Source organism: Pieris rapae, chromosome 2 (assembly GCF_905147795.1).
Source record: "Pieris rapae chromosome 2, ilPieRapa1.1, whole genome shotgun sequence".
Lineage (NCBI taxonomy): Eukaryota > Metazoa > Arthropoda > Insecta > Lepidoptera > Pieridae > Pieris > Pieris rapae.
In genome coordinates this window covers 3,701,656-3,722,746 of record NC_059510.1, presented here as the reverse complement: position 1 = coordinate 3,722,746, position 21,091 = coordinate 3,701,656, and the positions used below count along the sequence as shown (strand labels likewise).

The following is a 21,091-nucleotide window of genomic DNA, read 5'->3' as shown; positions in this document are numbered from 1 at the left end:
ATCGCGCTGGTGGAATTCAACACTGACAATAATATTTTACCCAGTGGCCAGTATTAAACAAATACTAAACCTCTGGTCACCCTCAAATTTATCTGTAATGGCAACGACTCTCTTTTGCACATATTCCAAAGGTATCAACAGGGCTTTATTCCTCTTCTCGGTCTCACAAAAATCCTTCACCTTCAAAAACATCTCCCGAGTTGCACTTATTTACGCACCATAATCACTCTGATTCTTGTACAAACGCACCCTTCAAAAAGGTGGCGGAGTTGTCTAATTTATTTCCAGGGTTCCCGTCGGCAATGAGTGGTAGGCGGACTATACCTAAGCTCCGTACCAAACATTGTTTAAAACAATCTAAAATTGGGATCTCTTAGTAAAATAATATAGAATGCTAAATATATTGCAGTTTAATAATTATTGAAATTTAGTTTGTATGCGTATACTTAAAATTGTACACCGCGTTCAGCTTGTTTAAGGTGAATTAAAATATTTATGTACATTAAGTGATATACATTTATGTATAGATGTAAAATATTTACAGGCTGTAATAGACGCAAATATCTTCTCGACTCTAATAGACATTCTGAAGCTAGCCGAGTTCAAAACAAGGAAGGAAGCTACTAACGCTATCAGTGGGAGAACTACTGCGCAGATTACGTAATCTCCTTAAGTAACATTTGTGTAATATTATGTATATTCTTTACAGTGTTTTAAAAACAATTTCCGTTAATTTATTAGCAACTTTAGAACCTGTAAATTGTTATTTGTGTTAAGTATTAGCTAAGGTAGTTTTCCAATTACAGAGCATAATGCGACTCAGTGGCGCACAATGCCGAATTATGCTGAAGCTTAATTGGAACGTGAATTAGTTTTCAAATGCATCAGCAGAGTGTGCTAAGTTCAGTGTTGGATCTTTAAAAATGATTTCTAAATAAATTATACACTTTTTAATTGAATCATCTTATCCAAATGATAGTGATGACGATGATTTATCGAGTGCTCCGAGTTTAAATAAATTTATTATCAAGTGTCAATTAGTTCATTATCAAATTAGTTTATTATCAAGTGATATATTTATTGGATATATATATATGTTAATGAAACAAATGAATTATTTGAGCCATTATAATATATTTTTAGCAGTTTGAAATAACTTTGATTATTTCCAAAATCTACGATGAAACGAAAGCCTTACAAATTTTTTAACAATAAATAATATTACTAACGATAATTTCGATCAATGCCAACTTAAAGAATAAAACAATAGTGATTTTTCTGTCACTGAGTTGGTATTGATTGCGAGTATCAATCGAAAGCATTACTTTTGAGAGTGCTCAATTGTGCGAACCGTTGCTATTTTTGGAACATTCAACGTTGAGCATTATGCCGCATAATGCGCTCTAGTGCTGGATTGGAAAACTAGATACTACGACAAACGCTTCTCTATACTAGGTTGCGTTGCACGTGAACAAACCTGAAGTTTTTTAAGTCTAAATTATCATTCAATATATTTGCATACATATATACCTAATATTAATTGTATTAGTCTTTATCGTCGATTGGTCTCATTCTGATAGTTGCGGCACCTGTCATTATAACTCAATTTTTATTACTAAAGATTTTATGAGAAATTAATAAGTATTTCCCAGTTATTTTATTATCTTACGCTATTTAAAGTCATGTTTGTACAGATTGCTCCCATTAAGTAATCATTATTTTTTATACAGCCATATACGTTTTTTTTTCCAATAAAACCCCAGAAAAAAATAATACTTTTTAATCAATAAATATGTGTTTTTTAAAGATATTACACACTCATCATTTGTCTTGCTAATAGCTCAGCCTTGAGCGCTGTCAAACTTCACATATAAAAAATTGTTTGAAAGCACCTGAAACGAGAATTAGTCAGTTTGATTTACTTATTTACGGTCCTTGTATTTTAATTCGTTGGGAAACTCGAAAATTACCTTAATATTTATGTGATCGTTATTAAATATTTCATTATTTCAAGTTATGTATGACTACAGATATCCTGTAAAAAATTTTTTTTTACAGGATATCTGTAGTCTAAACTAAGCAGGATAATAATGTCTTGTTAAGATAAATTTAACTAATAAATAATGTGATGATAACAATTCTACGTACAAAAATAAATCTACACTAAAACTTCAGCCCCATATCATTTATATGTGTAATAACTTTAAGAACAATATGTTCCTTATGTATGCTTTCCCAAAATAACATTCGCTTATAAAATGGATTTCTTCCTTTTGTTAAATCTGAGTTTATACTCAAAAAATTTAGCCTTTTTTCATTCTCTACAGAATCCCAAGTAATCTGTAAAAGTTCATCATCATCTGTAGGAGTAGGATTTCTGAAACAAAAGCATTATTTTTGAATAACTTTACAATATACATATTTGGTGTTGGTATGCTATCTGTAGTCCACCATAGCAACTTTTGTTAAATAATTCTTAACTAGACCTTAATTCTGAAATATTTGAAAAAATTTAATGAGTCAGTTGTCTGAAAATAAATAAATATTATATTTACATACCCATATTTTGCAAAATTTGTCCACATTTTGACACATCTATCCCTTGTAGTGAGTGAAATACAACTTCCCTTGTAAAAAGAGCCATCTGACGATTTTATACCAAATAAAAATGGAAGCTCGGCAGTATGTCCAATAGTATTAAAAAATTCTAATTCTTTAGGCACCAGCCATTCTCCAGCATAGTTGAGAACATAGTAGTAGACAGGGAACTCAGGGGAAACTTTGCTATGTATTCGTATTGTTTTGTCCAAGTAATAATGAAAATAGTAATCTGTGAGAAACTGTAAGTATTGTTTTTGGGTTTGTTCATTAACTTTTTCTACCCCAACAAAGTAGAATGATAATATTTGTTGGCCAATTTTTCTTAGACTGTCACTGTTTACATTTGCTAATGATTTGGGAACCAGATGTTTGACATCTTCGTTGTATTTATTATAATCCTTATAAAATTCATCTGTTATATATTGAAGCACCTTAGCTTCCACATTGTTGGTACCAATCATCATTGGAACTTTATTAAATTTACCAGAATTAAGTATTGTAGCTGGACTTTTGCTTATAAATGTTGGTTGACCTTCAAATTCATTTTCTATAGAAGGCTTAAATGGTGAATCGAAAACATCATTCTCTTCTCTGTATTTATCAAAAAGGAATGTGCTATAGGTTTTCATAATGTCGTAACCTGATAACTTTCTCATTTCTTCAACAGCTTCATATTTATCTGTTTTCTTTATACCCAGTTGTTTTGCTAAGGTCATGGCAGTTTCAACTGGATTTTTAGCTAGAGACCATTCATTAAGGGCACTAGAACTTTGAACAATGGCTTTATGAAACAGGCCACTTGCCAAGGGAGATAATGTCATAAGATGTACAATTGCACCTCCTGTACCACTTCCAAATGCAGTTACATTGTTAGGATCACCACCAAAGTTACTTATGTTGGCTTGAACCCACTTAAATGCTAAAATTAGATCCTTTAATCCAACATTTCCTGGTGCAGAAAAATCATTTATTGACAGAAATCCAAATGGTCCCAATCTAAATCCACATCTTACAAAAACTACTCCCTGATTATTTAAATGAGTTGGGTCAAGAATAGAATCTATATAAACAACAAAGTTGCAGCTTCCAATCCAAAACATGACAGGAAGTGGTTTGTCAGGTTTAATGTTTGGGGAGGACACTTCAATATAAAGACAATCTTCAGACCCAAACACCTCTTGATTAACATAGATTGATAGTGGTAATGGTGCATCTTTTGTACAATCTTGTATATTTTTCCAAGGCTGTAGATATTTCGGAGGCTAAAACAAAGCACATAAATGGTTTGTTTATCTGGCAAAATGTATTACAATTTAGCTTCAATCTTATGTTAATATTATCTGCTTATCTTCCAAAAAAATTTGTATAAAAGAATAATTGAATACTACCTTAAACCTTAGATTTCCAACAGGTGGTTCCGCATAAGGTATACTTTTGAATTTGTAGTATGTCCCTTCATCTCTTCTATCAATGTATCCACAAATCCATCCATTTTGAGTCTGGACTATACATTTTTCATGCTTGGATTCCATTCCTATAGAGTAATTATGTATAAAATTTTCGTGATGAAAAAAACACAAAAATAACAAAGTTTTGATCCAATATCTTAATTAAAATTACATACATTATATTATGAAATTTTTATTGATATTAAGGAAAATTTTAATTGAATTTTAAAACAAATTTACGATCTCTGTGATTGTTAGTTTAGTGATGTTACGATGTTATATTATTGTTTAGATATAGAATAGTAATTTCTCATGTTATATAGTTTGTACCTATATACTTACCTATAATATTTTTCAAACATTGGTTTAATATTGTGATGGATAGTATAACTTACCAGCTTCTTGAGTAATTTGATCCTCATTCATTTCTTTCTGAGCATTCCAGTATCACTATCAAAATTCATATCATCGTAAATCTTATCTATTTGAACTTATAGCATGAAGTTGTAACTGGTACGGTTATTTTACTTATTTTCATAACCACAATCTACAGTTATTAATCGATATTCTATGTTTTTCAATTATTTTAAATGAATATGCATTCCAGCCAAATTATGAAACAAATACTAATTTTTTATTTGGTTGTGATCATTATTCTGATTTAATGCTGCCAGCAACAAGGAATCGTTGTTTACATTAAAGTATTATTGTAAAATAAAAGATGTTAAAAGTAAAGAAGAAATAGTAGGTATACGTTGTGGACCCTGATAGTGACGCCATTGCCCCGAAATATAATATTTAATGTCACGTCTCGACGGGAATACGTGTAATAAATGAGTAGAAATCGCGTGTGGGTACTGTGTAAAAGAAGTACACTAGGAAGTTGTCCAACTCAATAAAGGCAGCAAAGAATTTGGAAAGTAACATATTGATTATATAACTGAGTTTTTGACTACGTAATTACGTATATTATCGAGAGCGCGATAGGTGAGGTAGTCTATGGCTCATGCTAAATGCTTTGATTGAACTTTGAAGTTTGAAGTCGTAGACCTGACCGACTATGGTATAGGCCAGGCATCAGCGTACAGCGTGTGAGATAGCGAATATTATAATCCAACTATTTACAAAGGACACGAAGTGTGGCAACTACCTGACGTTGGTAACTTGATTTTTAATTTACTCGGTTTGCACTGTAAAATATGTTTGGAATTGTCGTTTGTTTGGAAGTGTTGTTGTGTCGAAGTATTAATTCATTGAAGATTGCTTATTATTGACCAAAATACACATCCGAATGAATAATTCTTGAACAAAGTTACTGAGTCGTGATAAAATAAGCTACTTACCGATGTAAGATTATGTTTGGTTCTTTTCGATCACTATAGCTTTTACAGCCAATTATGCATCAATTCTCCATGACTGACACTTAAAATACACCTCTTATAATGATAAAGTGGGGTTTGACTTGGGTTTCACAGATTTATCAGTAAGCGGTGAAAACTTGTTTACCACCAAGGGCTGGGTGGTAAACAAATAAAACCCGATACGCAAATAGAGACTGAAAAACTGATACTCTGTTTCGCTCGAACTTAAGTTTTTCACGTTAATGTCTTCTCTCTTTAGTTTTAATTATTGTTATTTTAGAAGCTTATCTAGTTCTATACTCTATCTACGATTGAAGTGAACATTACCTGGTGTAACAAATATTTTATATATGGTATTATTTACTAAAAAAAATATAGGACTATCTTATCAATAACTTTTTTTAAGTATATCAGCCTAATTAAGTGTGACAATTCCATACAGTAAAAAATATTTTATCTTTATATGTCGTATGATATCTTTGATAATAATTCTCTTTGTTACTGTGCGTGTGAGCGCGGCTGGTGCTTTATAAATTCATTAAAATAACCAATTATACACGACTATTTTATTTACAAATGTATTTATATATAGGTATATATATTTATTATGACAAGAGCTTAATTTATTTAAAACAAGGTGAGTGGGGGAAGATTGAACGGTTTTTATGAGATGAGCAGAGTTGTGTTTGAAACTCTTGTAGAACAATAAATATTAATATACCTGTACTAATAAATGGCTTTGATTAGTAAAAAGTAAAAACTTTATTTACACACTCCACGCACTCTGGGCGGCTAGCTTCTACTATGGTTTGGAAATTGTAACGTGAGAAACTGGGGGTTTTTATAAAAATGCCAGCACTCATAATAACACGTTAAAATTGGTGTTATATACAATTTACCCCTATATTTTATGTCTTACCCCATTTTTCATCTTGTTCCCACTTACCTTATCCTTTTTTTTAACGATCTAGATAGTTTTAAACGCTGTGGTCATCATGTTGGCGAAGAACTTTCTATTGGTCGTAATTTTTTCAGCGACTCCAACTGTTGTTTTAGATGGTGAAAGGAGTTAAAGATGGTAAAAACCTGAACATTGTCTACAAAAAAGCTATGATAAACACTATTTTAAAAATATTTTTTTTGTACCATATTTGTTTCCCTTTCACTTAATAAAATTTTTTTTTCTAATTAATTTTTCTGGTGTTTGTCGTTATTATTTTGGTCAACTTGTCTTTTCCCTCTTGGGGTTTTGCGTTGGTCTGAACTTCTAATATATTAACTCAAGATAAGGACTCTGTTATCATCATGCCGAAACATAACGAGACGTGGACAGGTTCTCTCAAATTGGAGAAACTTAATTTTTATACATTCAATAATGTTGCCATGTTTCCTTACTTGTATGTTTCACATTTTTTTCATTTAACTTTCTCACATCCATGAGCCAACATTTCTAGTAATGCAACGCTTTGACAACATAAGGTGGTGTTGAATCCGTTTCTTCTGTTTTCTCTCTGAGAACACTGTCAATGAGAAACCTACAGTCTATCAAGGAATACACAGAGGTATGTATGTCTTTGTTCTCTCTTTTGCACTTATGTATGGAATCCAATCCTTATGGGTATGAATACCCTCTAAATAGTTTTGTTCTATCACTTCAAGTGACACGTCTCAGTTTATTAAATGTACAAATTGAAAATATGCCTGTTTTTATTTATACCCATCCCCAACACATGTATACATGGTTATTTATTTGACCGCTATACATGGTTATTTACTGGTTTATTACTTAAAAACTAGTCTACGGCACTGGAAATCTCACTTCCCCTTTTACCATCAATCTCATTCCAAGTTACACAAAACGCTTCATGAGGATTTTTACAGAGAATAAGTCCACGCCCGTATGCTAGTAGGAAAATTACAATAGCCAGGAGAATTACTGCCAGATATTAATTCATATATCTATAGGACTTAGAAATGTGAAACTTGGTAGGAATATTACTTTCGTTATGTAGAGGTCAACTAAAAACAGATTTTAAGAAACTCATCCCCCAAAGGGGATTGCGGGGGCGTTAACAATGAACAATTCCCGTTTTTAAACTATAGCTCCTTTAAATTCCAAATTTGGTAGGAATCTTCTGTAAGAGATGCAGAAATAGTCTATGAACGAATTTTACGGTAGCTCAGCCTCTATAGACTTTAAATTTGGTAGTAATCTTTTATTTGTCATGCAGAAATCATCTCAAATAGGAATTTACGAAATTCTATTTCCAATAGGGATTGCGGGGGTGGGTGTGAGAATGTTAAATTTATGTTTCCAAACTGTAACTTCTACAGACTCCAAATGATTATTTGTTTGAATAGTTGTTTAAATAGAAAAGGTTAAAGTCAATTGTTTTTTTTATTTTTATTTAATTAATTTCATTTGTTTTTATATAACCTAATTAATTTTATGATAAAACGTCAGTTCATAAGCGGTTGAGAAGTGAAATAAAAATGTCTTATGTCAGACAGAGAAAGTATTGAAAGTTTATGTTTGTGTGCTGAAGATGTGTTTGGTTCTAAAAACTGGTCTCATGAGATAAATCTTATATATAAAATTCTCGTGTCGCGGTGTTTGTGGATAAACTCCTCCGAAACGGCTTTCCCGATTCTCATGAAATTTTGTGTGCATATTGGGTAGGTCTGAAAATCCGACAACATCTATTTTTCATCTCCCTAAATGTTAAGGGTAATCCACCGCGAAATTATTTTTTTCAATTTTAGATATTTTTTTTATTTTTTTATGATACAGCATTAGTAAATACATATAACCCTGAATTTTCAACCCTTTACAATCAACACCCTATTTTAATTTGATTTCTTTGATTCTTTATTATTGATATTTAGATAACTAGCAAGAATTGTAATTTAAAATATATTCTCTACATTAATAAATATTAATTTATTACCCTACATTAATCATTCTTTTGAACACTTATAGTAGATAATTATTTTTATTGACCTAAAAAAATGTTTCTTACAAATAATATACATGGCAAAACAACGTTTGCCGGGTCAGCTAGTAACTACATATTTCAAATTATGTATTACTACAAAATTTATTGCTGATAAAAAAATATCCTCATGAATTCTAATGTTTAAGAATGACTTATGTTCATTGTTAAAGATAAATTAAACTATCACATACTTATAAACAATGTAATGATAACAATTCTATAAATAAATAATACTACACTTATGCTAAAACTTCAGCCCCATGTCATTTATATGAGTGATAACTTTAAGAACAATATGTTCCTTATGTATGTTTTCCCAAAATAACATTCGATTATAAAATGGATTTCTTCCTTTTGTTAAATCTGAGTTTATACTCAAAAAATTTAGCCTTGTTTCATTCTCTACAGAATCCCAAGTAATCTGTAAAAGTTCATCATTGTCTGTAGGAGTAGGGTTTCTGAAACAAAAGTATTATTTTTAGATAACTGTAATATTCACATATACATAATATATTATTATTCGATCTTATTTGAGAAAGAATTTTCTTAATAGGTATATAGACCGGTAGATCGTGACAAAAAACAGTTGGTAATTTGTACCAGTATGGCGGTTCTACAGGAGTCGTATTACGAAATGAAATAAAAAAGAATTTTGATGGTATCGGCGGCCCAAGCACGTGTCCAACTAGTCGGATTAATCAACAACTTTCAAACGATTTGTTCCACAAAAATCCTAGTATTTTTTCGATAATCCATAAAAAATAAGAGGCGGCAGTGTCATGCGATATTTCTCCGGTGTGACTTACAGCCAGCGCTGGCGCTTTGACCATTAAAATTCTTATTTTTTATGATCCCTATAGAACCGCCATACTGGTGCAAATAACCAAATCTTTTGTGTCTATGATATGCATATTATTTTGGTGTTGGTATGCTATCTGTGTATCCACCAAAGTAAGTTTTGTTAAATAATTCTAAAATAGCCCTTTATACTGAATATTTGAATCTATTCAATATATACGTTATATGAATATGTTGTCTGAAAATAAATAGTTATTGTATTTACTTACCCATATTTCGCAAAATTCGTCCACATTTTGACACATCTTTCCCTTGTAGTCAGTGAAATACAACTGCCCTTGTAAAAAGAGCCATCTGACGATTTTATACCAAATAAAAATGGAAGTTCGGCAGTATGTCCAATAGTATTAAAAAATTCTAATTCTTTAGGCACCAGCCATTCTCCAGCGTAATTGAGAACATAGTAGTAGATACGGCACTCAGGCGAAACTTTGCTATGTATTCGTATTGTTTTGTCCAAGTAATAATGAAAATAGTAATCTGAGAGAAACTGTAAGTATTGTTTTTGGGTTTGTTCATTAACTTTTTCTACCCCAACAAAGTAGAATGATAATATTTGTTGGCCAATTTTTCTTAGACTGTCACTGTTTACATTTGCTAATGATTTAGGAACCAGATGTTTGACATCCTCATTGTATTTATTATAATCCTTATAAAAATTGTCTTTTATATATTGTATCACCTTAGCTTCCACATTGTTCGTGCCAATCATCATTGGAACTTTATTAAACTTACCAGAGTTAAGTATTTTAGCAGGACTTTTGCTTATAAATGTTGGTTGTCCTTCAAATTCATTTTCTATAGAAGGCTTGAATGGTGAATCAAATACATCATTCTCTACTCGATATTTATCATAAAAATATGTGCTATAGGTTTTCATAATGTCGTAGCCTGATAATTTTCTCATTTCTTCAACAACTTCAAATTTATCTGTTTTCTCAATACCCAGAAGTTTAGCTAAGGTCATGGCAGTTTCAACTGGATTTTTAGCTAGAGACCATCCATTAAGGGCACTAGAACTTTGAACAATGGCTTTATGAAACAGGCCACTTGCCAAAGGAGATAATGTCATAAGATGTACTATCGTGCCTCCTGTACCACTTCCAAATGCAGTTACATTGTTAGGATCACCACCAAAGTTACTTATGTTAGCTTGAACCCACCTTAACGCTAAAATAAGATCCTTTAATCCAACATTTCCTGGTGCAGAAAATTCATTTATTGATAGAAATCCAAAAGGTCCCAATCTAAATCCACATCTTACAAAAACTACTCCCTGATTATTTAAATGTGTTGGGTCAAGAATTGAATCTATATAAAATACGAAGTTGCAGCTTCCAATCCAAAACATGACAGGAAGTGGTTTGTCAGGTTTAATATTCGGGGAGGATACTTCTATATAAAGACAATCTTCGGAACCAAACACATCATGATTAACAAAGAGTGACAGTGGTACTGGTGCATCTTTTGTGCAATCTAGTATATTTTTCCAAGGCTTTAGACATTTGGGAGGCTGTAATAAAGAAACATATAGCACTAATTATATACTTCATCAGTACAAATGGTTTGTTTATCTTGCAAAATGTGTTTGTTAACCTTTAACCATATGATAATATTATCTGCTTGACTTCCAATTTATTTTGTATGTATTTTAAAAATATTAATATTACCATAAACCTTTGATTTCCAACAGGCGGTTCCGCGTAGGGTATGCTTTTGAATTTGTAGTATGTCCCTTCATCTCTTTTATCAATATATCCACAAATCCATCCATTTTGGGTCTGGACTATACATTTTTCATGCTTGGAATCCATTCCTATAGAGCAATTAGGTAATGTTTACAATTTTCGTGATGGAAGAAACTCATAAAATAACAAAGTTTTAATCCAATTAGTTAAGTAAATAATTAAAAAAAAAATCAGTGGCGCTACAACCTTTTTAGGTCTTAGCCTCAGATTTCTGAATCTGTTTCGTGATCATTTTTTAACTGAAAGGCAAGTAGGTGGTCAGCCTTCAGTGCCTGACACACGTCATCGGCTTTTTGGGTCTAACACAATATGTCGGTTTCCTCACGATGTTTTCCTTCACCGTTAGAGCAAATGTTAAATGCGCACATAGAAAGAATTCATTGGTGGTCAGCCCTAAATAATTTTAGTATATTATTATCCTTTTATTAATATTTGACTAGTTTATATTTAATTTTAATAAACAGAAAATTACGATCTCTGATATATTTTAAATGTTTTACTAATATTCTTATATTAAAATTCTTATATAAAAAATCTATATAATATTCTAATTTAAAATTGTTTCTCTTATTATAACTTACCACCGTCTAGAATAATTTGATCCTCATTTAATGTGTTCTGAGAACTTAGGATTCTAGTATCACTCTTAAAAGCCATAGATAGAGCGTCATAAATCTTATGTGTATGTATAGTATGAAGTCGTAACTCGTAACGGGTACAGTTATTTCAATAATTTTCATGACCAAGAACCACACTTATAAATTGAAATTCTTTGTTTTTAATTAATGCCATGCATTCAAGCCGAAATGTGAAAGAAATACTGAACATTTTTTTAGTTTATAATCATTATTCTGATTGAATGCTGCCAGCTTCTAGGGAACGTTATTTCATACATTTAATGTATTATTTAAAAATGAAAGAAGTAATAGTATCGCCATTTCCCTGAAATATATTTTACGTCAGGTAATAAATTAGTAAAAAATCGCGTGTTTCTGAAAAGAGAACACAAATTGTCCAACGCTACAGAATTACAGCAAGTAACATATAGAACGAATTAAAAAAAAATCGTAGTCCATGCTGTATTGAACAAATATTTTAAAATATGATATAGTTGGGCTTTTCTAAGTTAAGTTGATTGATTTTCAAAAAATCAAGTTCCCATTTTTGGTCAGGTACCAAAGCTGTCTGAATACACAAAACTTGGTACCTAAATGTAAATTCAAATTTGAGGGGTATGTAATAATTTTTTACCCAAATTTATTTTAAAATTCACTATAATGCAACACTGAATGTTTACAAATAGAGGCAAGATCACCCACCACGTCGTTATGTAATTCATACGTATATTACCATTAAAGTAAGATTAGACCAAGCAGTCGTCAAATATACTTTGATGATATATCTTTTAATATATAAAATTCTCGTGTCGCGGTGTTTGTAGTTAACCTCCTCCGATTAAATTTTTTTGAGATGAATTTTGAGTGCATAATGGGATGTCTGAGAATCGGACAACATCTATTTTTCATCCCATAAATTATTATTTTTCTAATTTTTAGATAAATTTTATTTTTTTATGATACAGCATTAAAAAATACATACAACCCCTAATTTTCACCTCTCTACGTTCAACTCCTATTTTTTATTATATATGATATACATGGCAAAACGTTTGCCAGGTTAGCTATATGTTATATAACTGGGATTGTAGAATATACTTGTGGGAAAAGGTGAAAGGTCAAGCCTATCTAATCAATAAATTGTTTTATGTCATCGTGATTAATTGCGGTAAATCCATACCGCAAAATATATTTTACCTTGGTTAAGTTTGGTATCTTTAAATGTCTTTGGTAGGTACTGTGTGTGCGTCTGGCGCTTTATCATTCCACAAAAAAACGAATATAAGTCCAATATTTTATTTTTAAAATGATTGATGATAGAAAACAACAACAAATTACATCAAATCTAAATTTTAAAGATATTTTTCAAAAATATTCTGATTCGCGAACATAGAAATCCTTTAACAGATCCGGATTCATTATTGCATCATCGCAAAATTTTAATTTACTAACAATATCCTTTTTTAACTCCTTTACATCATGATCTAGCATAGTTTTAAACGCAGTTGTGCTTATCATGTTAGCGAAGAACTTTCTATTGGTCGTAAATTTTTCGCCGACTCCAACTGTGGTTTTAGATGGTGAATTTATAAAAACTTGTACATTGTCTACAAAAAAGCTATGACAAAAATAATTTAGTACATATTAATAGAAATACGTTAATGAACAAATAAAGAAAAGTTAACGTTGTGCATAGAAATATTCTTATAATAACTTACTTCTGTTGTGGCATACTGGTAACTGTGCATTCGAAAAACATATTTTTGAAATTTCTCACAATTTCTCTGGCAATGCCAAAACCTTCGTCCTGTCTGGTTTGGGCAAAAAAAAATGTAGAAATGGAAAACAAGATTTTTCGGCTTTCTCTACGTAAATTTTAATGAAATGTATATATACTCAGGACTTAACATAATATACAAGTTATGTACATATGAACTTACTTTTTTGTTAAACTTGAATCACATCGTATTACGGTTAATTTTAGAAAAATCATACACAATTGTCGAAATAAACATCGCATATCGGGCTGGTACCTATCGCTCGATACTATTATTTTCAAGTATAAATATTGTGGAAACAAAGTGAAAAATAAACTTTTATGACCAATAAAAAAATATACAGTCCTATATTATTATATTGTTAAAAATATGACTCTTTTATTTCAATAATAAATTACATTTCAGATAAAATGCGACAGTTCATTTGGGCATAAATCATTAGAAAAAATTAATAGATCATTTCCGGTAAGTCAAAAACAAGAAATTTGGCAATGTTCGGTGTTTCTTCTACAGATCTTTTATTCCTTTTTACACATTGTGGCCTTCCTTTGACGCTGTGATCCTTGTAATAGCCCATGTTGCAAATACAGAAGTTAGGTGCTGAACATACACCGTTTAGGCAGCCGCCAGCACAATGAGGTATACATCTGGAAGTAAGCAAGAAAAAAAGTTATATGTATAAACTCTAAACTAAACTAATATACACGTAAAAATATGAGTAGCGAACCGATACTACCTAGTCCAGACATAAGTTTTGTTACAACTTGAAATGCATTTTTTTACATGAAGTAATGTAATGTAATTAAAATTTATACCTACATATTTGTTAAAGTATCAGCAAAAAATAAAAAAAGTGTGTGCGTACAAAGAACACATGTAAATTAATTATTACTAAGATAAAGGCCTTATATAATATGATCCTAGTATATGATCACTCTATGCATTTGTATATCTATATTGACATTGTTTACATACTGTACGTGCTAATGACAATATAAATAAATATAAATAAACGACACTACATTTTCGCTCCCTTTTCACTAAATATAGTTTTATGACTCCTTGGTAAGAGCGACCCACAAAACCATCACTGACCTGGGTCAGTCATCATCCTGGGATGATGACCACGTTATACCTTTCCGATTACTTGAGCAGTTTCTTAGATCTGTGAGCGTACACTTTATCATGTTACTTATTGTAGTGTTCTCTAATCCTAAAATGTTTTCATTGGTAAAGAGGATACTATGCTTTTTACCTACGTATCGCGACAGAAGGCGTTTTGAGCAATCTTTTCTTAATTGTAAAAATTTATTTAGGTAACGTCGATAAGCACCGAGCTTCATACCCACCTTGTGCAAAGTGATGACTGCAACCCTATCTTCTTTTACATATTGTAATTTAATAATGAATACGAAAAAATATGTCTAATGGCGCAAAATCGAAAGAAGTTTAAAAATTATTTTGAATTTGGAATTCAAACAAATCGAAATAATTAAAAGCTTTTATGTAACAGTATTTATGGCCAGACTAGTTAGATAGATCGATGTCAACTACTCATATGCCTCTTCATCACAGCGTAAAAACAATTTAGCAGAAAGCGACGTAAAGGTTCTCCAATTACTGCAATTAATTTAATGAATAGGTAAACATAATTGTACCTCGATTCGGTGGGGTCACTTTTATCCAGTACGTAACCTTTGTTACATTGACATTTATTTCCCTCTACACAGAATCCATTAACGCATGGCTGCAAGCAATCCGGTTCATATTCTTGGTTATACTGCTGAATATCAGGATACAATTGTTGACCTTGTAAGCCTGTGTGAACTTGGTTTCCGGAAAGCCCTGAACTAGGGGGATAGGCATGGTTTTGGTTACCATAATTTTGGTTGCCTTGGCCAGCGCTTTGGGGCCCAGATTGATATTGATTAGGGTGTCCTGTCTGACTGGGATATTGGTTTGGATATCCTGCTTGTCCAGGTTGACCTGCTTGTCCCGGATATCCTGTTGGTCCTGGCAGACCTGACTGCCCTGGATAAGGTGTTTGTTCCGGGTATCTTGATCCTCCAGGCTGGCCTGAATGCCCTTGATAACCCGATTGACCCGATTGGCCCGGTTGCCCCGGATATCCTGATTGTTGTCCGGGATAAGGACCTGAGTAATTACCTGGTTTAGTATTGTTACCAGCATAAACTTGATTACCAGGATAAAGTGGAATGTTAGGTGAGGGTCGGAAGGTCGGTGATATTATTGTGGTGGTAGTTTCAGGGTATTCACATTTACCCGGTGCTACGCATTTGCCATTGGGTGCACAATTTCTGAAAAAGAAAGAAAGGCAGAGCAATCAAATCAAAGTAGCATTTGGATTTAGTTAAGAATGATTGGGTCAAAGTCAGAATTTTTACGCAATATTGCATTGACAGCTGATCATATTATGAACTTTTTGTTTTGTATATTTATTTATATTAATTTGGACTTATAGGATTACACTATGAATAATACGTACTGAGGGCATTGAGGTACGCAAGCAGCTTGTGGGTTTTTCTCGTACCCATGTTTGCATCGGCACTCATTAGGTGCCACACAATCACCGTTTTCACATTTTTCACACACAGGCTTGCAGTTTCCAGTTGGTGTTGAATGATAACCTTTCCTACAGTCACATATATTCGGTGCGGTGCAATTTCCTGAAAAATATGACCTCGTTGAAACATGGTTACCCTTATGGAATTTAGTGGCCATGCATGTATGAATAGCCTGACTATCCTGACTATAACTCTTTCAAATCCGTATAAGGATGATCATCTAATTGGTAAACATACAACACCAATGAAACAAATGAATATTCATTTTCCCTGTTCCATTTCTGTTTTTATACATTTTAAAAGTTTATTTAAAAAATTTAAAAACATACCAATTCCTCCACAATTTTCTTTACAAGAAGGGTAACAATACTGACTCTCGGAGTTTAAGGAAAAGCCTTCCTTGCATAAGCATTCCCCGCCAGCGCATTGACCATTCTGGCAGCCAATGGGACATGTTGGGATGCAGAAACCCGCGAGATTTTTCACGTGATCCGGGAAACAGGTGCAGGTATCTGGAGCTGTACATAGAGCATTCACACACTCCTGTGTGCAAACTGGATCACAAATCCAGAAGTTATGGATATTTCTTATGTAGCCTTGACAACATGATCGTATACGGCTTAGTTCTGGGCGTGACTGAAATTGAATAAACGTTATTTTATTGTTTATAAAGAGAAAACAAAGCTGTTTGATTGTTTAAATTAATCAATAAAAATATTTGTTTTTATTTAGTCTTGTTGTAAGATATAAATATTTGTAACAAAATATTTATTATTATTATTAATACATGTATTAATAATAATAATAAATATTAATATAAATATAATTCTGGATTTATAAACCGTTATGTTCTATTAAACATACAGAACTCAGTTTTAAATGTTGTCTTTATTAAGGTATTATCGTTATGTACTTACACCGTTTCCAACAGGAATATGGGCCTGATTGTGAACTAAACTGGCAGTACTGAAATAATTATAGTATTAAAATACATTTCACATCTATTTTTAAAATCTTTCAAGCAATCACATTTATTTATCAGCAATATTATCCCCTAACTTTAATAGTGATTCAAGACATGATTAGAAAAGGTTTTAATTAGAAATTAACAATCTAACAATTGGTATTATAATTAGTCCCTGTCAGACTAAAATTACGGCATCTGACGGAACCTAATTCGTTATAGTTCCCTCATTCACTATCTGGGATGTTAGAATAATGTATATTCAATATAGAAATCGGCAATAGTCTTGATCTTCGTGTTAGCGTGCAATGCAGGCATCAATAGGTTAAAAAGCGAATTTAATGTGTGAATGAGTGTTTTTGGCACGTGCCATATCTTCCGTCAACTAGCTATTTGTGTTCCCTATTTGCCATCATTTCATAAAATATGCTAAAAGCCAGAAGGCTGATTGCAAATGGAGAAAAAAAAACTTGCCGCAGTCTGATAGTTTGAGAATTACAGAGGGAGAAAATCACCAAACTTTATTCTTAATGTCTTACCAAAGAATACTGTTTGAAGATATTTCAAAGCTCTGATTTTGTTCTGATTTATTTAAAGTGAACTTATCAACCTATTTATTGTATATATTACACAAGTTGAACTTTTAAGATTGCAAAAATTAGAAGCCCTCGGCCTAACGTACAAACGGCAGCATGGTATGTATCATAATATGGATAAGTGTGCATTTGTGTGGTTATATACTTACGGTACTTCTATATAACAAACACCTATCTCATAGTTGACGTGCATTTGTGTTCTGTTTTGAGAGATGAAACCTCCTTGTGTTGAGTTGCCGTAAAAGCTAAAAATAAGAAAACAGGACTATAAGCAAACATATTCGCTATAAATTTGTATACGTACAAAGTAATATAGTGTTATAGAACTACAATTATATAGTTTACATATCAATCAGTGACAATAAAATAGCGTTTCACATAATAATGCATAATGGATGCTGGTCTTCTCATAAGCTATTCAATAATAACCGAATTGTTTCCTATCGTGATAACTAAATTTTAAAGCTATTTTAAAAATAAGTATTTATTTGTTACGGAATAAATTATCTCACTTATAAATACGAATAATCCTTATTCTTTAAACTAAATTAGTCGAATTGCAATAACTGCATGGTGAAAAGAGACAAATGACTTAAAACCTTTTAGAAGTAGACAGTGAAAACGGTGCAATTTCATTGATTTAGTTTACTTAATTATTGAAAAAAGTATAGCTGACTTAACTAGGATAAATATGTTCAATTCACACGTTTAACTTCTTATAGCAACAATATACAAGTTCAAGGTTTGTAGTATTGATGTGGCAACTTTTGAGTCTCGCGGTACAAAAAGCTAGCTCGCTTTATGATAGGGGTCGCTTTTTGATATCGTTATTTGCTCTTGGAAGTTTTTATTTTTATATAACAAATGTAAACAATATAGCAAATGAGCAGGAGGCTCACCTGATGTTAGTGATACCGCCGCCCATGGACACTCTCAATGCCAGAGCGCTTGAAAGGGCGCTGTTTTTCATTCTAAGAATCGAAGTAAAAATATTTCAGATCTAATTTAGTTACACATAAATAATATTTTTATTATATTCTATATAAGATTGATTAATAGATGTAATTTAAAACATACTCAGGTAGTTTAGCTCCAGGATTGTATTGGCGATAATATCCACCTTGTTGACCACCTTTAACTGACTTCACATACTGGGCATTGGCCGCGTACACGCAGACCAGGACTACGAAAATAGCTAATATCCGACACATTATCAGATATTAACCCCCCTGTGGATTTTAAATATTGTTCTACACACATTACGTAAATAAATGAGCAATTCTATTATAAATTTTAAACACAGAAGACTATAATACCCACTTATAAACAATATATTTATATTTATAACTAATAAAATTAAAATATTTTTTTAATGCCAAAACACCCAGATATAAATAGTACAAAGAAAAACAACTGCCGTGATGATATATATTTGAATAAACTGCTTTACGGTACTTTACTGTCAAATATTTACATATCTATATAATATAGTCATCGGCATGTAAACTTATTAATTGCCATCTTTGTTCTTTGTTTACAATGTCTCTATATACTATAGTCCAGGCTACTTCTAATTAATTTGCTATATTTGTTTTAAATATTGTAGAATTGTTTGATGATTTGCTTTTTTTTTTAAAAGAGTACCGAGAGTTTTTTTACGCCGGCTTTTTCTCTCGGTCAACTCCCTCTGTCTTCTTTGCCGATAAGTAGGGGGTTCGAATTTAATGACGTGGAATAAGTGATACCATGATGATCTTATGTTCCAAAATAAACGTATTTTATTTTTATTTTATTTTTTTTATATTTCGACATCTACAAGTAATACTTTTTTAAGGCTCGAATAAAGATTTTAAAAGCATTAATACTGGTTTGAAATGATAAACAATTTTTAATGCCACAAAGCCTTATAATATTTCAAGATTAGATATTTTTGAATTACTTAAGCCTAAAAATTACCTCAGTCTTTCTTGTAATTCTATAACTTGGAACAAGGAAAATAGCTATAATAAATACAATTTTATCAACTACTCACTTAAACCAATACAAAAACACTAAATACTGTATGCCGGTTATGGATGATTTGTGTTCGGAGGTTCATTTGATTCCGTACGTATTAAAGTCAGGTTAAAACAAATTAGTTCAGTAAGGACTTGAGGTTAGAATTATTATAAAAAGTACAATTGTTAAAGTTCTTACCCAAATGGCTTTAATATCTAAAAATTATTGTCCTTAGAGTTCTGACCGGACATTTTGTCAATTCATTAATATACTTTTAATTATATTTGGTTTAAAGTTTCTTTCCTAGATCTAGTTGAAATAGCAAACGCTATTGTTAAATGTCATTCTGAAATTATTCACTAATCGATTAACTGTGTAGGAGATATATATAAATACTTATTCATGTTAATTTGAATTAATCGTTGATAAGAAAAAATATATAATACATATTATAATCAGTTAAGTCTATTTAATTTGATTTAAGGTTTTTAAAAAACAGTAGTGATCCCTATTTCTCGCTATGATGCTGTCATCGAGCGATGAGATAATTCAACCTCGTTGTACAACTTCTGAATTATCCATGATAGGATAGTCTATGTATTTAATTATATACGTAGACTACATCATATATTATGCATTTTCTAAAGTATTAGTTACTATTTATTTGTTCTAAAACACATGACTATTACGGTAAAAATAAATTTTACAAACAAAATAAAAATTTAATTAACTTCAAACTACATTTATTTATTATATATGTACGTAGTTCTAAGTATATACTTAAACATTATCATTATACGCATAAGTTAGTATATTTGTAGCTTGTGTTACTAGTATTAACTGTATATCATTTAACTAAACTAGATTTTGGTGGAATTTGTAGGGTTTTTCATTTTTGACTATTTTTTAAAATATAATAATAAATAATAGTTACATTTAGTTTTTTATTTAGATTGATTATTCTTTGACAGTAGTTAAACCATCTATTTAATATATCGCTCCATTTGTATGGAAAATCTTTTAAACCTCTTTTTAAATTAATAGATGATGATGCAAATTTAATGTCCCATGTTGTTTGGCGTATTAATGTTTGTGAATAATTATATAATATTATTCTTGCAGCATATAACTGTGTAAACCGTTATTATTATTTTTCCAATTGCATATATATACCTACTGATAATTAGTTGTGTTATTAAAGGAAACGTAAGATAATATAAACCCACGCGTGACCCTCACGTTCATCACTTATCAATCCAACGCTAAATAAATACATATGTATTAATTCTACGAATTATGGAATTCCGTGAATAAATGAAAATAAATAAAAAACCTAGCTACTGCGAAGGAGTATTGGAATCTTGGGTTATTTTAGAGGGTTGGCTGTGCCTGTGGTGTTCATTCGGTGGACACGGCCAATATAATTCCTTCTCCATAAGTCTTGTCATTCTTATGACTGACCAATTATTATGAATATAAAACAAAGGTCTTGTGTTTCCTTTTAAAAAAATAATAATAAGCGATATAAAATTCTTGAAATA

General features: G+C 31.3%; 4 protein-coding genes and 1 long non-coding RNA gene across 10 annotated transcripts; 1 reads left to right on the top strand and 4 right to left on the bottom strand.

The window, feature by feature from the left end:
• Positions 1-1,892, top strand: LOC123690168. 2 transcript variants are annotated; one of them, XR_006750969.1, is made up of 3 exons: positions 1-479; positions 528-660; positions 807-1,892. It is a non-coding gene; the product is annotated as an uncharacterized LOC123690168 (long non-coding RNA). The 2 variants fall into 2 exon arrangements; XR_006750968.1 differs by having other exon boundaries at positions 1-660.
• Positions 1,766-5,692, bottom strand: LOC110996444 (juvenile hormone esterase-like). Of its 5 annotated transcripts, none has more exons than XR_006750961.1 (5): positions 4,445-5,050; positions 3,990-4,135; positions 2,560-3,863; positions 1,971-2,377; positions 1,766-1,892 (listed from the first exon to the last, which is right to left on the bottom strand). XR_006750961.1 is itself a non-coding variant. In XM_045633183.1 (5 exons), the coding sequence occupies exons 2-5, from the start codon at positions 4,473-4,475 to the stop codon at positions 2,164-2,166; spliced, it is 1,695 nt and encodes a 564-aa protein (XP_045489139.1). In that variant the 5' UTR covers positions 4,476-4,499; positions 5,393-5,692; the 3' UTR covers positions 1,766-2,163. The 5 variants fall into 5 exon arrangements, 4 of the variants coding, with proteins under 4 accessions (XP_045489139.1, XP_022119799.2, XP_045489149.1 ...); XM_045633183.1 differs by adding an exon at positions 5,393-5,692 and having other exon boundaries at positions 1,766-2,377; positions 4,445-4,499; XM_022264107.2 differs by having other exon boundaries at positions 2,149-2,377.
• Positions 5,693-8,594: 2,902 nt separating this feature from the next.
• Positions 8,595-11,859, bottom strand: LOC110996514 (venom carboxylesterase-6). Its single transcript, XM_022264235.2, has 4 exons — positions 11,594-11,859; positions 10,935-11,080; positions 9,474-10,777; positions 8,595-8,864 (listed from the first exon to the last, which is right to left on the bottom strand). The coding sequence occupies exons 1-4, from the start codon at positions 11,667-11,669 to the stop codon at positions 8,651-8,653; spliced, it is 1,740 nt and encodes a 579-aa protein (XP_022119927.2). The 5' UTR covers positions 11,670-11,859; the 3' UTR covers positions 8,595-8,650.
• A 1,052-nt stretch (positions 11,860-12,911) lies between these two features.
• LOC123690548 lies at positions 12,912-13,650 on the bottom strand. Its single transcript, XM_045634103.1, has 3 exons — positions 13,570-13,650; positions 13,348-13,440; positions 12,912-13,247 (listed from the first exon to the last, which is right to left on the bottom strand). The coding sequence occupies exons 1-3, from the start codon at positions 13,647-13,649 to the stop codon at positions 12,995-12,997; spliced, it is 426 nt and encodes a 141-aa protein (XP_045490059.1). The 5' UTR covers position 13,650; the 3' UTR covers positions 12,912-12,994.
• A 97-nt stretch (positions 13,651-13,747) lies between these two features.
• LOC110996497 (fibrillin-1) lies at positions 13,748-19,639 on the bottom strand. The gene is made up of 8 exons (XM_022264200.2): positions 19,509-19,639; positions 18,630-18,781; positions 17,702-17,797; positions 16,910-16,958; positions 16,322-16,628; positions 15,914-16,094; positions 15,066-15,725; positions 13,748-14,054 (listed from the first exon to the last, which is right to left on the bottom strand). The coding sequence occupies exons 2-8, from the start codon at positions 18,761-18,763 to the stop codon at positions 13,856-13,858; spliced, it is 1,626 nt and encodes a 541-aa protein (XP_022119892.2). The 5' UTR covers positions 18,764-18,781; positions 19,509-19,639; the 3' UTR covers positions 13,748-13,855.
• Positions 19,640-21,091: the final 1,452 nt, after the last annotated feature.

What these genes read in the sequence shown, in the direction of transcription:
- LOC110996444 (XM_045633183.1), bottom strand. Translation starts at nt 4,475, where the DNA reads ATGAATGAGGATCAAATTACTCAAGAAGCTG. An exon ending in TTGGAAATCTAAGGTTTAAG is followed by an intron (nt 3,864 to 3,989) that starts GTAGTATTCAAT and finishes GCTTTGTTTTAG; the next exon opens with CCTCCGAAATATCTACAGCC. An exon ending in ACAAATTTTGCAAAATATGG is followed by an intron (nt 2,378 to 2,559) that starts GTATGTAAATAT and finishes CTTTTGTTTCAG; the next exon opens with AAATCCTACTCCTACAGATG.
- LOC110996514 (XM_022264235.2), bottom strand. Translation starts at nt 11,669, where the DNA reads ATGGCTTTTAAGAGTGATACTAGAATCCTAAGTTCTCAGAACACATTA. An exon ending in TCAAATTATTCTAGACGGTG is followed by an intron (nt 11,081 to 11,593) that starts GTAAGTTATAAT and finishes ATTGCTCTATAG; the next exon opens with GAATGGATTCCAAGCATGAA. An exon ending in TTGGAAATCAAAGGTTTATG is followed by an intron (nt 10,778 to 10,934) that starts GTAATATTAATA and finishes TCTTTATTACAG; the next exon opens with CCTCCCAAATGTCTAAAGCC.
- LOC123690548 (XM_045634103.1), bottom strand. Translation starts at nt 13,649, where the DNA reads ATGCGATGTTTATTTCGACAATTGTGTATGATTTTTCTAAAATTAACC. An exon ending in GATTCAAGTTTAACAAAAAA is followed by an intron (nt 13,441 to 13,569) that starts GTAAGTTCATAT and finishes TGCCCAAACCAG; the next exon opens with ACAGGACGAAGGTTTTGGCA. An exon ending in ACCAGTATGCCACAACAGAA is followed by an intron (nt 13,248 to 13,347) that starts GTAAGTTATTAT and finishes TTTTTGTCATAG; the next exon opens with CTTTTTTGTAGACAATGTAC.
- LOC110996497 (XM_022264200.2), bottom strand. Translation starts at nt 18,763, where the DNA reads ATGTGTCGGATATTAGCTATTTTCGTAGTCCTGGTCTGCGTGTACGCG. An exon ending in CCTGGAGCTAAACTACCTGA is followed by an intron (nt 17,798 to 18,629) that starts GTATGTTTTAAA and finishes TCTTATTTTTAG; the next exon opens with CTTTTACGGCAACTCAACAC. An exon ending in TGCGTACCTCAATGCCCTCA is followed by an intron (nt 15,726 to 15,913) that starts GTACGTATTATT and finishes TTTCTTTTTCAG; the next exon opens with AAATTGTGCACCCAATGGCA.